This window comes from Stigmatopora argus, chromosome 7 (genome assembly GCF_051989625.1).
Source record: "Stigmatopora argus isolate UIUO_Sarg chromosome 7, RoL_Sarg_1.0, whole genome shotgun sequence".
NCBI lineage: Eukaryota > Metazoa > Chordata > Actinopteri > Syngnathiformes > Syngnathidae > Stigmatopora > Stigmatopora argus.
Window position 1 is genome coordinate 15,482,984 of NC_135393.1, and position 14,673 is coordinate 15,497,656.

The 14,673-nt window shown below is 38.2% G+C and overlaps 1 protein-coding gene across 4 annotated transcripts in view; it reads right to left on the reverse strand.

The window, feature by feature from the left end:
- Nucleotides 1-14,673, reverse strand: part of sgcz (sarcoglycan zeta) — a 163,769-nt gene that overhangs the window by 24,464 nt on the left and 124,632 nt on the right. For all 4 annotated transcript variants that reach the window (XM_077606134.1, XM_077606133.1, XM_077606136.1 and 1 more), the window contains one exon: nucleotides 8,657-8,744. In XM_077606134.1, coding sequence (XP_077462260.1) covers nucleotides 8,657-8,744 — 88 coding nt within the window. The remainder of the gene's footprint in view (nucleotides 1-8,656; nucleotides 8,745-14,673) is intronic.

Consider the following 14,673-nt stretch of genomic DNA (forward strand, 5'->3'; position numbering starts at 1 on the left):
AGAATAATTCATCAATACTGTATATGGGAAAATAGCTGTTACGGTCAATGTTGTTTAAAATAGTGACATTTCACAAAAGCTCTAAATCAGTAGCTAGCCTGATTATAATCCTGATTATTTGATTAAAGTGCATTGGCGGAGGGAGAAATGGAAAACAGGACCAGAATGGTGACCCCTGCTCTAAAGAATAAATAAATTTTCCCATAACTTTACCCACAATCTCAATTTATGTTGTTGGCTCCAGCGGCGGGCCATCAGGGCCTTCAAGGCCTTCTCTGCTGGCCTAAGAAATATCTGAATCATATATTATATTTTGTCCATCAATACTTATTACATAATTCCAAATTGTCTGTTAGCTTCCTTTCATTGCTTTCCCCCCTGGTTGCACTGCTTCCAGATGTGCGTTTTCATATTGAAGCATTTAACCAATCACATTTCAGCCATTATTTGTTACCAAGGTCAGAAATCTTTCTCAAAGCCTTCACAATCAGTTCTGCGGGCTCTGCTGCATTAAACAAGCGTCGAAAAGACTGTTGCTTTAACCAATCAGATTTTGAGTTGGCAACACCACAATGCATTGTCGCAGGCGTAGGGATACGTCATTGCCTTGTCACAGGCGTAGGGATACGTCATCGCTTTTACCAACTATGATTGGCTAGTGATTAGCCTGAGCTACCAAACTGTATTTGGAGCGAGCTAGAAATGCTATGCCAGAAATACGACAGAGCAGGCTCGACTTTCAGCATTAGCTTTGATGGCAATAGAAAAGAAGGAAGAAAGAAAGGAGGATGGATATTGTGTACAGTTTAAAATGATTTTTGGTGAGTACAATATGGCTATATTCCTAAATAATATTTCAATTGTGGCCCTGGTTCTGATATCTGAAAAGCTCCAGTGTTTGTATTTAAGCTCCAGTGTTTGTATTTAATCACTAAATGCTGCTAGGAAGTGGATTTTACCCCATTTTAGTGCAATTTTTGCCGTTTCGCCATTGACATACATTGCTGTCTTTTCCCGGGAAAATCACCCCCCCCCTCCCGGCCCGGTTGTAATGTCTGAAAAGCTCCAGTATTTGTATTTAATCATTAAATGCTGCTAGGAAGTGGATTTTACCCGTTGAAGGCGCTACGAGAAAATGCACGGACCGCCACTGGTTGGCTCCATACAAAAATGAAATGTCAGTGCAAACAAAAACATGTTAAAACATTCTCTGTGGCTCTGTGTATAAAAATTGAAGTGAGGATGAGCAAGGTCACGTTTCCAGTTTTGTCCAAACAATGTTAAAATGTCAAACCGGCAACTCACAATCAGGGTAAAGGATTTTTATTCTTATAAACATGCGTGCACACTTATAGTGTGTCATGAGTCAAAACAGTGACAACTCTCTTTGAAGTAGTATTAAAGCTATAAGATTAAAAATTGGCAGTAAATGGATACCTTTATTGAGCTCTTGGCAGCCTCTTTAAATGAATTTTAGTTCATAAATGCTCGAAGCTACGAATGTATTAAATGGCTCATTAAAGCTATTGACTTTATAATGGACTGGCTTTCTAAAATGGGCAAGATGGGCTGTCTGATCTATTGATTGGATGATGCACTGACACAGAATCATACTAATTACAGCATTATCTTTTTTTTCTTTTTTTTGCTACTGCAACCAATTAAAGGCAGCAAGACCTCACTCTAGTTGAAAATAGGATCACTGTGAAACATGATTGTTATGTACATCATTTGTTTCTCAGAGGGGGATTTGCAAAGATGTAGATTTCTAATTAGAATGTGTGTAATGGAACAATTGAATTTTATGCAGGGCTTTGCAAGTGCTCACTCTGCACACTAATCAGGAACCAATTTTCGACGACATTCCGCTTCTAACTGCGACGTTAGCATCACTCATCCAATTCCTTATTTGTGTTTATTAAAACATTTCATAGAACATACACCAAAAGAGCTTTTGCTTTGTGAATATTAGCATGTCGCTACTGAATATAGTATCATTAAGCAACTATTATTAACCTTTTGGCTTTCATTGCCTTAATTTTAGCCATTTTATATTCCCGTTTTCCTAGCAACTGCATTGGAGAAATGAGCTGAATGATTCTACCCTGATAAAAAGGAATGTAATTAGTGTAAGAAGTTAAAGATGATGACAGCGATAAAATGAAGTTTAGAAGGCAGTAATGGAGTAGATGAGGAATTAATGTGTGGGATGAAGGGATGAGATTCATGCATGAATGACATTTGTGTGTGAATGGAAGAAATGACAATCAAGGGAAGACAGATGAACTAATGTGCAGACTTTAAAGAAAATGGAATAACTCCATTTGAAATATTTTTTTCTACATTTATGTTTAAGATCAGCAAATGTAAATGTTAGGTGACGGAAACCCAAGTAAACCTAAAATGCAGTTTTTAAATGATGTTTTTATTCCTAAAGGGTAAATACAACAATCAGCAAAGTACAACCTGCGTAAAAAGCCGTTACTTCCCTCGTTAAATTGCAAATTTATAATGACTGGTCACAATTTTTCCACGTATTTAGTTGATTCTGAATAACCTGAATCAATAGGCAATGCTTGATGTTATAATTTTTTTAAATATGTTTTTATTTTCATTTTCATATACGATACGTATATATTTGTTCTATTTGTTCTGTTACTGTGTTCAAGCTTATTCATGCGCATCGGCCCTTTTCGGTAAACTAAATTCTCCTCCTCGAAAACGAGGAGATAAAATTAGAATGTGTTGTTTATTCTGCCTCGCCAGCTTGAATTTTTCCACCGCCTACAACGTTGGCCCATCTCATGGGTCGGCCCGAGGTGGTTTGGAATTCACTTGCACATTTGAATAAGAACAAAATATGCTCTGACCCCGCCATTGGATGCAGTAGGGGGGCCTCATTTGGCGGGGCTTCGGGTTGGAGAAGCCTTTTCTCTTTTTTTCCAACTCTGGAGGGCTGGAGTTGAAATTTTCACTTTTAAATGGATTCTTATGCTTCCATGTTTTATTTATTATTCTAATCGTCAATTGTTATGTTTCGCCGTGCCGTCAAAATGTCCACTTTCCTCTGTCCAATAGAATAAAATCTATTGCCGATGACTGTTGTTGCAATGAATGATTTCATTTTCTTTTCAAGCAACATGTGGATCCATAATTTTGCCTTTACAAACCCACAAGACCTGTCAGACTAGCCCACAGGTGTCAAAGTGGCAGCTCGGGGGCCAAATCTGGCCCACCACATCATTTTGTGTGGCCCAGGAAAGTAAATCAGGAGTGCCGACTTTCTTTTTTAGGATCAAAATAAAATAAAGATTATAGATGTATATTATATTTCCTGATTTTCCCCCTTTTAAATCAATAATTGCAATTTTTAATCCATTTTTTCTGTGTTTTTAGTCCACAAATCATTTTGTAAAATCTAAAAATAAAAATATTTTCTGTTTTCCACTTTAATATGGAAAATAATTAAAGAAAAATTTGGTTTTCCTTTTGCAATGAAAAACAAATGATTAAATAAATGATTTTCCCTTACTAAAAAAAAAAGCTAAAATAAACATTGTTTTAAATCTATAAAAAAATTGAATATTAAGGGATTTTAATCAAGTTCTTTTAATCCATTTATAAAAAAAATATATCTAAATATAATATACGAAATGGTCCGGCCCACATGAAATTGAGCTGACGTTAACGCGGCCCGCGAACCAACCCGAGTCTGACACCCTTGGACTAGCCTAAAACAAAGCCGCACCATTGCATAAATTAAACTGCTGCCAATACTGTTTGAGGAGCATGAGCATTCATGGCGGTACATGCACTTTAGGAGATGAAAAGTCAATAGGGCATAAACACCCTCACAAATATAATGCTGTAATGATCAGCGGTCTTGTCAACTTACTGGCGCACAAAGAAAAGAAATAAACCTGTGGAATAACTGCTCTGGTAAAAAAAAAACTATTACTGCCTTTCCACTTTTCAAGTCCATACACTTACACACATTTAGAATATTAATAAGGAAAGAAAAAAAATCAAACAGTACAACATTCAACTCAACTATTTTGCCCCAAGAATGTTATTACCGTATTTTGCCATTTAATTTACCCGGATATATTAAAGGATTTTTGCTTTTTTGAGCCTCTCGTTTGTGCACCATTTAATATACCCCGGGTATATTAAGCGGCAACTCCGCTTTTTTGGCAAGATTTGTATGGTGTACATGGGGGCATAATTATAGATAAAGTTCATTAAAATTCCAAGTCAGACTTTATTCAGCAGTAAGTAGTTTTAACCTGAGCAGTAAGTAGTTTTAGTCTGCAAAACATTGATGCACCCCGTCACGGCATAAAGAGTGCGAAGTGGATAATACCTTCCCGTTTGTGCGCCATTTAATATACCCCTGCCGTTTAATATACCCCTGCCGTTTAATATACCCGGGTATATTAAATAAGGGGGTATATTAAACAGAAAAATACGGTAATTACTTAATCACGAGTTCTTGGGACAGGTAAGATATAAGGCCAGTTTCGAAAAGGTCGCACTATTAATTGGCAACAAATTGCTTGGAACATAAGACTTTTCTAGCATGCGAGCTACTAAAAAAAATGACCAATGCGACTGGTTTTCTGTCTCTGCGTACGCCCAACAATGGACTGGCGACCAGTTTAGAGTGTAGCCTGCCTTTTGCCTAAAGCTGGGATAGGGTCCAGGACCCTACAACCCTGACCAGGATAACCAATGTTGACAATTAATGAATGAATGAATAAATCAATAGACAAACAAAAGTCATCACATTATAAATCGAACTTAGATTCAGTTCAGAGATTGTTTTGGTCCAAGCCAATACATGTCATTAGTTTTATAGCACGTAACAGCACTAAACTGATGGGAACTGACCAGGAATACATTTGTCTAGTCTTTTTGATGGCCAGGATTCAACTACTAATGCTGTAACATTACTACCTAGGTGGGTGAAAGGGTAGAACTTGAAAACTAAGTCCACAGATCATCTTTATGGTTGGCCATTAAGAAGACAAAGATGAAAGGTTCTCACTCACATAAATGGGCTGACAGCGACAGAGGATGGAGAGAAAGAAGAGAAGTAGGGATGAAAGCAAGTGAGTGAGTGCAATAAAAATGAGATGAAGTGCCCAAGGCCAACAAGCATACTCGGAATCTCTTCTGCAGCAGATGGATCCTCAAGGGAGCTCACATGTTAAGTGTGTTTTTCAAACTTTAGTTAAGACGGTTACAATGTGAGCAGCTTCTTTCATCACAAGGGAGACACAAAAAACATCAGGCTTGGACAAGCTGACTTCAAGTACGCACCTATTAAGAAGGTTACTGACATTGTTTGGTCTGCGCTGAAATGCTATGCCGCATGGGAGTTTCTTCAAAAATAGAAATTGGGGAATACCTAACATGATGGACTATGCTACCAAACTCTGAGTATTATTAAAACTATTTTATTTAGGGTTTACTCTGGAATACACCAGCAACCGGAAGGAAGGAACGATGGAGGACAGGAAAGACTAGGGTATGACAGGGTGATGATATTGATGTCCAGATAAGGAAGGCATAGTAAGACACATCAACTCTGAGAATTAATAATGCTCTAATATTTGTTGTGTTTTTTAGGAAACGCTATAGTTAAACCTGTAGCACAGGGGCCTCTTTTGGCCCGCCCCTTCACCAGGTGCATTGAAGACATTGAAACATTGGATTGGATTGGATAAATTTATTCATCCCGTATTCGGGAAATGTCATTGTGACAGTAGCAAGAAAAGGAATAGTTATAAGTTAGACAGTACAGTCGCAAAGGCCGCAGAACAACAAAGCAAAAGCACAAAGTACAAAGCAAATCCAAGTAAATGGGATCATTAAGAATCACCAAAGCAAAAACACAAAACGTGCAAGAGTGGACGGATCTACCGCCACCGGCTGCTTTCGGAGAGGATTAATAAGTCACCAAAATATAGACCTTAATACAGGTTGATGAATATTGATGCAGAAATGCTCCTACCGTTATATTTCTTTTACACTTAATGCTTTTTCATGAAGGCCATTTATTTTATGTTTCCTGTAGTTTTCCCTCCTGCTTTAAATGCCAGTTCTTGAAAACAATACATACATTAAGCTGGTCCATGGCTTGTCTAAAATTGGTAACCACTGATGTACAGTACTTCCCGTGGGAGCTCCTGAGGCCCTCCCCTGGACTCGAACACCTTGCAAGAACTAGGACAAGGGCAAGCCAAATTCTCTTGGAGATCCTGGTCATCAAGCCTGGCTAGCCTTATGCTAGCCCCCTTTATGCTTCAAAGATGAACGTGCCTTAGCAAAGAGGAAATCATGTCTTTGGATAAGCGAAGAGTGCTTCAGAGGTTTATTTTTAGGTTTTTGTTTATGCCCGTGTGAGAGACAGAGAGATAAATACGTTGCCGACCCAGCACGAAGGCGGCGGCTGCCCAACTCAGGGGTTTCCAGGGAATCCTCTGAAGAATTCATTCTGTCTTATCAAGAAGCCACTTAGACCTTTAAACCAATCACTCGCTTGTGTGTGTGTGCGGCGGTGTATGTGTGCGTGTAACTCGGAATATCCGGGTGAAGACAGTTGTCACAAGAGCTACGTGAATGGCATTTTAATGTGTACGTAAAGGCATTTGTATTCAGGAGAAATTCCTAGCTCAAACGTGGCTTTGTCCAGAGAACGTGCATTTTTGTGTGCGGGTGCACGTGTTTGTTACGAACGTGCAACACAGTTTATGTTATCCTCTCGCAGCCGGACTAAATTGAGTGCAGACTGTCTCGCCAACCAATTTTACAGAATGATTCTGCCTATCCTAAGATAGGCATGTAGACACACTCACGTATATCAGCATTAAAGTGGGTTTCTCAGTGAGGAAAGCTGCTTTGGGGAGCTTAACCGGTAGGAAGGGAGCTGTCAGGGATTTTCTACCTTCAAAGTTAGACAAGTCAAGACTGCACTGTACATGTGTGGAGAATGGCGTGCCTGGTCAGCCTACGGAAAGCACTGACATGTAAATACAATACGGTAAATAGTGAGAAAGCAGAGAGCAAAAAATAAAAACAGGGTTAGGGCATATGATTTGATCACAAAAATTACTAAAATACAACTATCGTATTTTTTTGCATATTGACCGAACCCTTAAAATTGCCTTAAAATCGTTGACTTTTACGATTTCTTTCGTATAAGACACCCCCTGATTCACAATTTTCACCTTCATATTCATGGTTATATGAATTTCATTCATAGACGTCAAATTAAATTTTGTTTAGCGTTTTATCTGTCTATCTTTTCTCTAGTTTGAAATAAATGACCGTAACGGCCGCATTTTATTGCGTTATGGCGTTATATCTTTGTCACCTTGCAGTTTCATGTATGTCAAGTCTAATTAATGCACATATAAGCCGTACCCTTGATTCAGTCATCAGTTATTTTAGTTAAAAATATGGCTTACATGCGAGAAAAGGTGGTAAATGATGTGAAATTCATATTGTATTTTGAAATATTTTAAATTCAGTGCATGTTTTGTAATGTTCTGCCATCATCTTGTTATCATACCATATAGAGTGATTTGTGTCTTTTAAAGATGATAGGTTAATCTGTCATTTCCCCTGTTAAGGAAATGTTTGAAAGGCCTTTAGGCTGCTGCTGAACTTTTTGAATGTCACGGGGAAACTTAAACAAAAGGCACACTACTCTAAAACCGCCAATCTCCATTTCTTTCATGACTTCCTAAATACCAAAAGCACATGCGATTTCGAGTTCAGTCATCACCGTCTTGTGTCTTTAGGCTCAATATTTTAAAGAAGATAGGCATTGTTTCCACCATCTACTTTTTTCTTCACTACATTTTACCCTAGTCCTCATCCCAGATGTTGATCCATGTACTAGCTAGTCATTTTCATCACATATTCGCTTGTTTTTCCTCTCTATTAAACACACACACACTGCTTGATGGTCGTAAATAACACATAAATGACGGGACATTAATCATAACGCTACCGTTGTTGTAGTCCAATAATTAGCTCATCTCTATTTACCTTGTTCACACGACATTAGGAGGCTAACCTTTCCAAGTCATTAAACTCAAATACTGCTGGATATTTTAATTTAAGACTCACCAATCCGTCAACCCGAAAAATGAGGTAAATTTCTATCGACAACTAGGACATTTGAACACGTCCCACGGATTCCTCACTGCTTTTGGATGAATGGAAATGAGTCATGTATTGGGTAGACACATTTATCATCTACAGTATTAAAGAATGCAACTTTCATAAAAGATTTGTGAAAAGTCTTGGCAGCCTATCTCGAGTTATTGAATTCTATAGGAAGGCGTCATACACGCCACACACGCACAGAATTGTGTCTTCTGAAGAACAATAGGCTTTAACTAATCCAATTAGAGCAGATAAAAATGATTCGGGCAAAGGAAAAAAAAGATCCTTTCAAGGCTCAGTGAGGAAGTCTAATGGAAACAGATAGTATTTAGTTTAGCAAACAGACGGGGGGTAAATGCATTTAGGAAGTCAAGCAAAAACAAAGCAATATAACTTAATGTCCTTTGAGAAATGATCTATATTTGCTTTTATGTCGCTTTTTCAGACTCTTTGTAGGATGAGTGTGCCGATGCCTTACCCACAGTGAGCTGGCCAGTCAACTGTCCGTCATCCGTCCGAGCATTGATAGTCACATTTCTGTCGGACTGCACGATCAATGGACTGTCCTGCAAAGACATTTGAATAGTGGTTTACAAAAAAAGATTCCCCTAATCTATATAATGAAATGGCATCTTGAAAGAAAGAAAAAAAATCGCATTTGTCAGAGTTCCGACATTCTTTTTAACCCCACCAAAGCACAAGTGGAAGGAAATGTTAGCCAATGTGACCTTGTTCTTGGCAAGGCCTGATTGAGACACTCCCGCTTGCATTCTTACGTCTTTTCTATTTTATCTCTGCTCTCAAATGATTTCCTTTCCCATCAGTTTGACGTTTTTCTCTTGCCTGGAAATTGCTGTTTTTGTTTTGCCCCATTAATTGAATAGCTCACAGGTGACTGAATTTCTCTCTCTGTTTCCCCAAATTAATACTTTGTTGTTGTTCCATTCTGAATTCCAAATGAGAGTTATTTCCATATGGAAGTTTCTGGCCAACGAAATAGAAAAATCAATCACCCCTAAGTCATTCCTTCAATTTAACACGCAACATGAGCTTAATAAATACTTGTATAGGCAGTATTAGACTGTAGGAAGACGCTATCATTTTTGTAAAACTGGAAAAATATATTTTAATATTCAATAAGATATTCTTGCGATATATTCAGTATTAAACTAAATCTGGTAGAGTGGTTTGCATACCCGCCTCACAGTTCTGAGATCAAGGGTTTGTTTCCTGGTGTGTTCTGACCTTCAAATGTGGAGTTTGCATGTTCGCCCCGGGCCTGCGTGGGTTTTCTCTGGGTGCTTCAGTTTCCTCACAGTTGTCATAAAACATGCACGCTAGGCTGAATGTCCCCTAAACTGTCGCTAGCTATGAGTGATGGGTTGTTTGTCTCATTATGACCAATTCAGGGTGCTGTAGCCTAACCCGGATAACAATGGGGAACCCTTTATAATTGACGTATCGTATTCTGGCACCTAGTAGTCTACGCCTAAGGAAAACAGAGCGCACTTTCCACACGTAAGATCAATTAGCGAGGTTTTAATGAAGGTCATATACATGGTAACGTAGATCACTGCCAATCACAAATGAATGCGTTCACATTGACCACTCAGGTAGAAAATATAAATGGTTTAATGCACATGGTACTTCTCTCGCACCCCATAGGATGCACCCAGGATTAATTATTTTCTGCAGGGCGCGGGATAGGCTTCACTATATTATCTTTCCACTCTGTTTAAAGCGTATGGCTGCTTTGTGCGGCTTGACAGATGTACCGTTCTCCAATCATTACAGCTCAACGGGCAGTGCTTATGAGTGGACCTCATGCCATTCACTTTGTGCATTGCTCAGTCATCTAGAACTGCGACTTCATATGAAAAATAGGATTTCATTAAGCAACCATATGTAAATGAATGGAAATTAGAGCGGTAAATAAAGAATATCAATCAGAGGCTATTTTGTATTTGTACAACATCTCGTTGATATCAAACAATGCGCCTGGCAGGAGGATAAAGTCACCGTAATTGACTTAATTAAATTGGAAAATGAGGTACCTGCATTTCTTGCTTATTACAGTGTTAAGCATCAGATACCAACCACCATGATAATGAAACATTTGTAACTTCTACTTACAAATGTCTCTACATACGAAATATTGATCTTACATAATGCCTCAAAGGGGAAATTTTGTCCGTAGATATGAAAGAAAGCTACATTTTTTTTCACAGTTTGACAATTGTTATGCATTTCATAGTTTTGCCAAAGAAACAGGATTCTGTGTTGTTGTTTTTTTTGTTTTGTTTGGGGCACCTAACAAGTTTAATATTGGATCAACGGCTTGTCCCTACACAATGCAAATCTTGACCCATGTTGTCTATTGATGTTGTCTGTTTGTTTAGTTGTGTTTATCTTGTAGTCTTGTTGAAGCATGCATTTCAAGGGCATTTGAACTTTGAAATAAGATAACATGGTCTCTTGCAGTGTTCTGATCCCTCAAATATAATTAACGACCCCAACATGAGGGCAATAAATTGTTATTAAGAACCACATAATTGAATTAGAGCTGAATTATTTAGGAAGTGATTCAATTAAATTTTCATTTTCATGTGAACCTGTGGTATGTTGCCACATATTTTTGAGCAAATAAACAGTATAAAATCATTTGTACAATAACAAGAGATGATGTGTGTATGGACCCAGAATAATGCATGTTAGCCTCTTGGAAATTGTGATTTAAAAAAGACAAATCCTGGTATTTGTAGAACATTCTAATTTAAGAAAAAATGTTTTTTTGGCATTGACGGTAGAAGCAATACAAGGGCAGACAAACACTTCATATCTGACTGTCTACAAATCCGAGGCACATTTAGTTCAGCGTCACAATGAATACAGATGAGTCTAGCTCAGATAAGCCCAGGCACAAACCAAAGCAACATTCATAAACATTTTTTTCGAGTAAAACAGCACCGATTAAAAAAAAAAGGACGATATAGTACCAAACCAGCCTGCAGCATTCTTCATAAAACATATCACATATATTGTGATAAGAGGATGCCTAAGTTTTATAATAAAATGACTCATGACAGAAATAGCTGCCAGCGGCCACAAACGCTCACACACAAAAACTACTTACATTTGTAACCATTTTTGAAAATGCATAGAAAATCATAAATGCTACAAACAATCTTGTTATTCCATCACTTGAATGCAAGCACTATTTCTACTCCAGTTTTATCATTTGTAATAAAAAATGTAAAAAATAAAATAATCTAGTGTCCTTTTCTTTTTTTTTGTCAAATCTATTCAAATGCATTTGAGGGTTCATGCTAAATGGCTTTGGACTTCTGTTAAACATTTCACTTAGAGACACAATGATATATTATATCTATTAGGATCCGACAGCCGTTTCTGGCCACCATAAAAAAATTCAACTCTCTACGTTGCACGGTTTGGACAAACGTAGCGAGAGAATCTTAACATACACACACACCCATCCATAAATCACGCTTTATAAGGATTATAGATTACTGCCTCACAAGATTATTCATACACTGGCTTGTTGTAGTACTAAATTGTAGACCTTGCCTGAGGGTATGACATCCAAAACAGTGTCGTACCACTACTTACAAATTTCTCTACTTAGTATTGGGGACCTCCGAAAGAATTAGGTTGAAATGCGTTTCTACTTACAAAAACTTCTAATTACGAAACCACTTGTGGAACCAATTGACTTTGTAAGGAGAGTTATCATTGTTATGTTAAGGTCATTCAGTAAACAACGGAATTGGCTCTGCCTCCAGCTGACATAAAGTAGTCTTTTGGCAAGTCTTTCTGCAATATGTTGGCTTGTGTGTCTGGTGGAACTCCATAGTGCATTTGTAAGGTCAAAATGTCACCAATGTCATTGGACCTGAGAGAGGGCATAAATCACAATCTCAATTCCAGTTCATCCCAAAGGTGTTTGATGGTGTTGTTTGGTCAAGTTGTTCCAAATGAAAAGCATCCAAGCATGCTTTTATGCTTGGATCTTGTTTTGTGCACTGGGGCGCCTGCTGTCATGCCGGAATATAATAGGGCATTCTCTAAACTGGAAGCATTCCATTATAAAATGGTCCAGCCTGAGAAGTGGGCCGTGTGATGACCGGTCCCTCGCCTGTTCGCCGCTGCCCAAGGCAAGTTTTCCCACAAATAATATTTATTTTTAGATTTCTATTATTTAGTGGTTATAACTAGGCGCCAAAAAATATTACAGTAATTGCACTCACAAGCATCTCTGACTTTTGGAATTTCTAAGTCATTGTACGGTATTGTATGTATTAATCCATTTGTTCATTTTAAAAGACTTACTGCTTTATATTCTTGAAATTCTACAGGTAAGAAGTCTTTATTGCTATAGAAGCAGTTCATTCAACTATTTTGATGAGTTCATTGAACGGTTTTGTGTTCACAGCTTACAGTTTCACTACTCAGTGAATCACAAGTCCTCGGTTATTTGTGCACGGTAAGCAGGTTTTACTAGTCTAATAATGAAACAGGCAGCTCAGAGGCATTCTCAGGTATACACAACAATTCAAGAATGCGACACCGCTATAAATGGGACATACTGAATCACAATTTGCAGAATTTTCCCATTTATTGTTGCATTTCTTCCCTGTTAAGGAAAAAAAATCAACATACGGGAAAAATTACAGACACTGGTGAGTTACCACAACATTAGTTCAGTTAATAATTTGATTTGACTGTGATTATAGATGCAGACACAGCAGTGGGGGCCTCGGGCACTTAGTGTAATTAGCGTACTAACAGTAAGATGTGGACTGTTGGTCTGTCATCACAGCCTCGGGGCATGAGTACAGATGGGCCTAATAACAGCTTTCAGCTTGTCTGTCTCAGTCTCTGCATGTGTGCTGCTTAGTAGTTCCTAGTGTATGCATGGAAATATGGTCTTGCTTATATTTCAACATGAGCTGTACTTTGTTCATACATACATTGATCTGAAAACCATAACGTATGAAGGAACGTTCATCCAAGTTCAAATGGATTGGACAACGTGATGTTATGTGATGTCACTCAAAAAGCTGACTTTGTTCTAAATAATTTAGCAACAAGTAATAAATGAGTTGGATGAGTAGAGCCGAGGCAGGGAGGCTGGTCTAAATTGATCTGTTTAGACTTGAACATAGTTCTCGCTTGAGTCGGAGTTAAAAACAGAATACCAATCAAACGGTGAGTGATTAAACAGCCCGCGGTGTCTCTCTATTCCTCTTTCTACATTAATCCTGCTAAATTTGCGAGCACTATTAAATAAGTAATGGGCTTGTTTTCGGCCTGCACTAATGTCTTGTTTTGGTAGCCAATGGCCATGTAACTGCAGGAACAAAGAAAAAAAAGTAGTCACAGAATTGCATTCTCAATATTGTAATTGCATTTTAATAATATGTTTGACTAGCTTTTTAGATGCTTTGTTAATCCTATTCATCAATCTCTGACCGTTCTACATTCATCTTATTTATTATTATTTTTTACAGGTTTTATTTTATTGCTCTTACCATCATACATGAGATTACAGATTTATATCACAATTATGTAGCGTACCGTATTTTCACTACTATACAGCGCATCGTATTTTTAGCCGCAGTGTCAGTAACGAGTGCTATTTCTGTATTTTACACACACAAAGGACGCACCGTTTTTATAGACGCAGCCAGGCATGGCAAAACATACACCAGCTTAAACATACACGCTACACCCACACGCTAAAAACACGTTTTCAAAAAGGCAACGGAAGCAAAACTGAGTTCGGTTGTACTTTATTTAGCCATTTTACAAAGTACTCACGTCATCATCACCCACAAATCCTGATTTTCTGTGTCCGAATTGAACAATTGTCCAAATGAGTCATCGAAAATGCAGAGTTTAATACGTTCATCCAGGGGGCCACGATCCATTGCGCAAATAGTAGCTAGCTAGTAGCTAGGGTAACTATTCCAACGCTGTCTTCCATGCTTCGTAAAGCTCTGTTGAGGCCGATCCCCAGGCCACAATCCATTCGCAAATAGTAGCTAGCTAGTAGCTAGCGTAACTATTCTAACGCTGTCTTCCATGCTTCGTAAAGCTGTGTTGATGTCGATCGCCAGGCCACAATCCATTGGGTGTATTGACAAAAGAACTATATATCCCAGCAGTCACTGCGCAGTACTTTTTCTACGGGGAAAATAGTAGAGTCGGGGGCTGCTTGCCGTAGCTGTGAGAGTTGTAGAGGATGCTGTACCCTATTGATTGATTTATTTTATTTTATCGTGATAACAATTTTAGTATTGGTCCATATATAAAGCGCACTGGATTATAAGGGGCCCTGTCTATTTTGGAGAAAATTTAAGACTTTTATGTGCGCCTTATAGTCGTGAAAATACGGTACTTTTTTCTTCTTCCTAAATGTTCTTTCTATTTGTCTCCATGGAGACGGATAGTGGGCTGTATCACACCTGCTGGCAA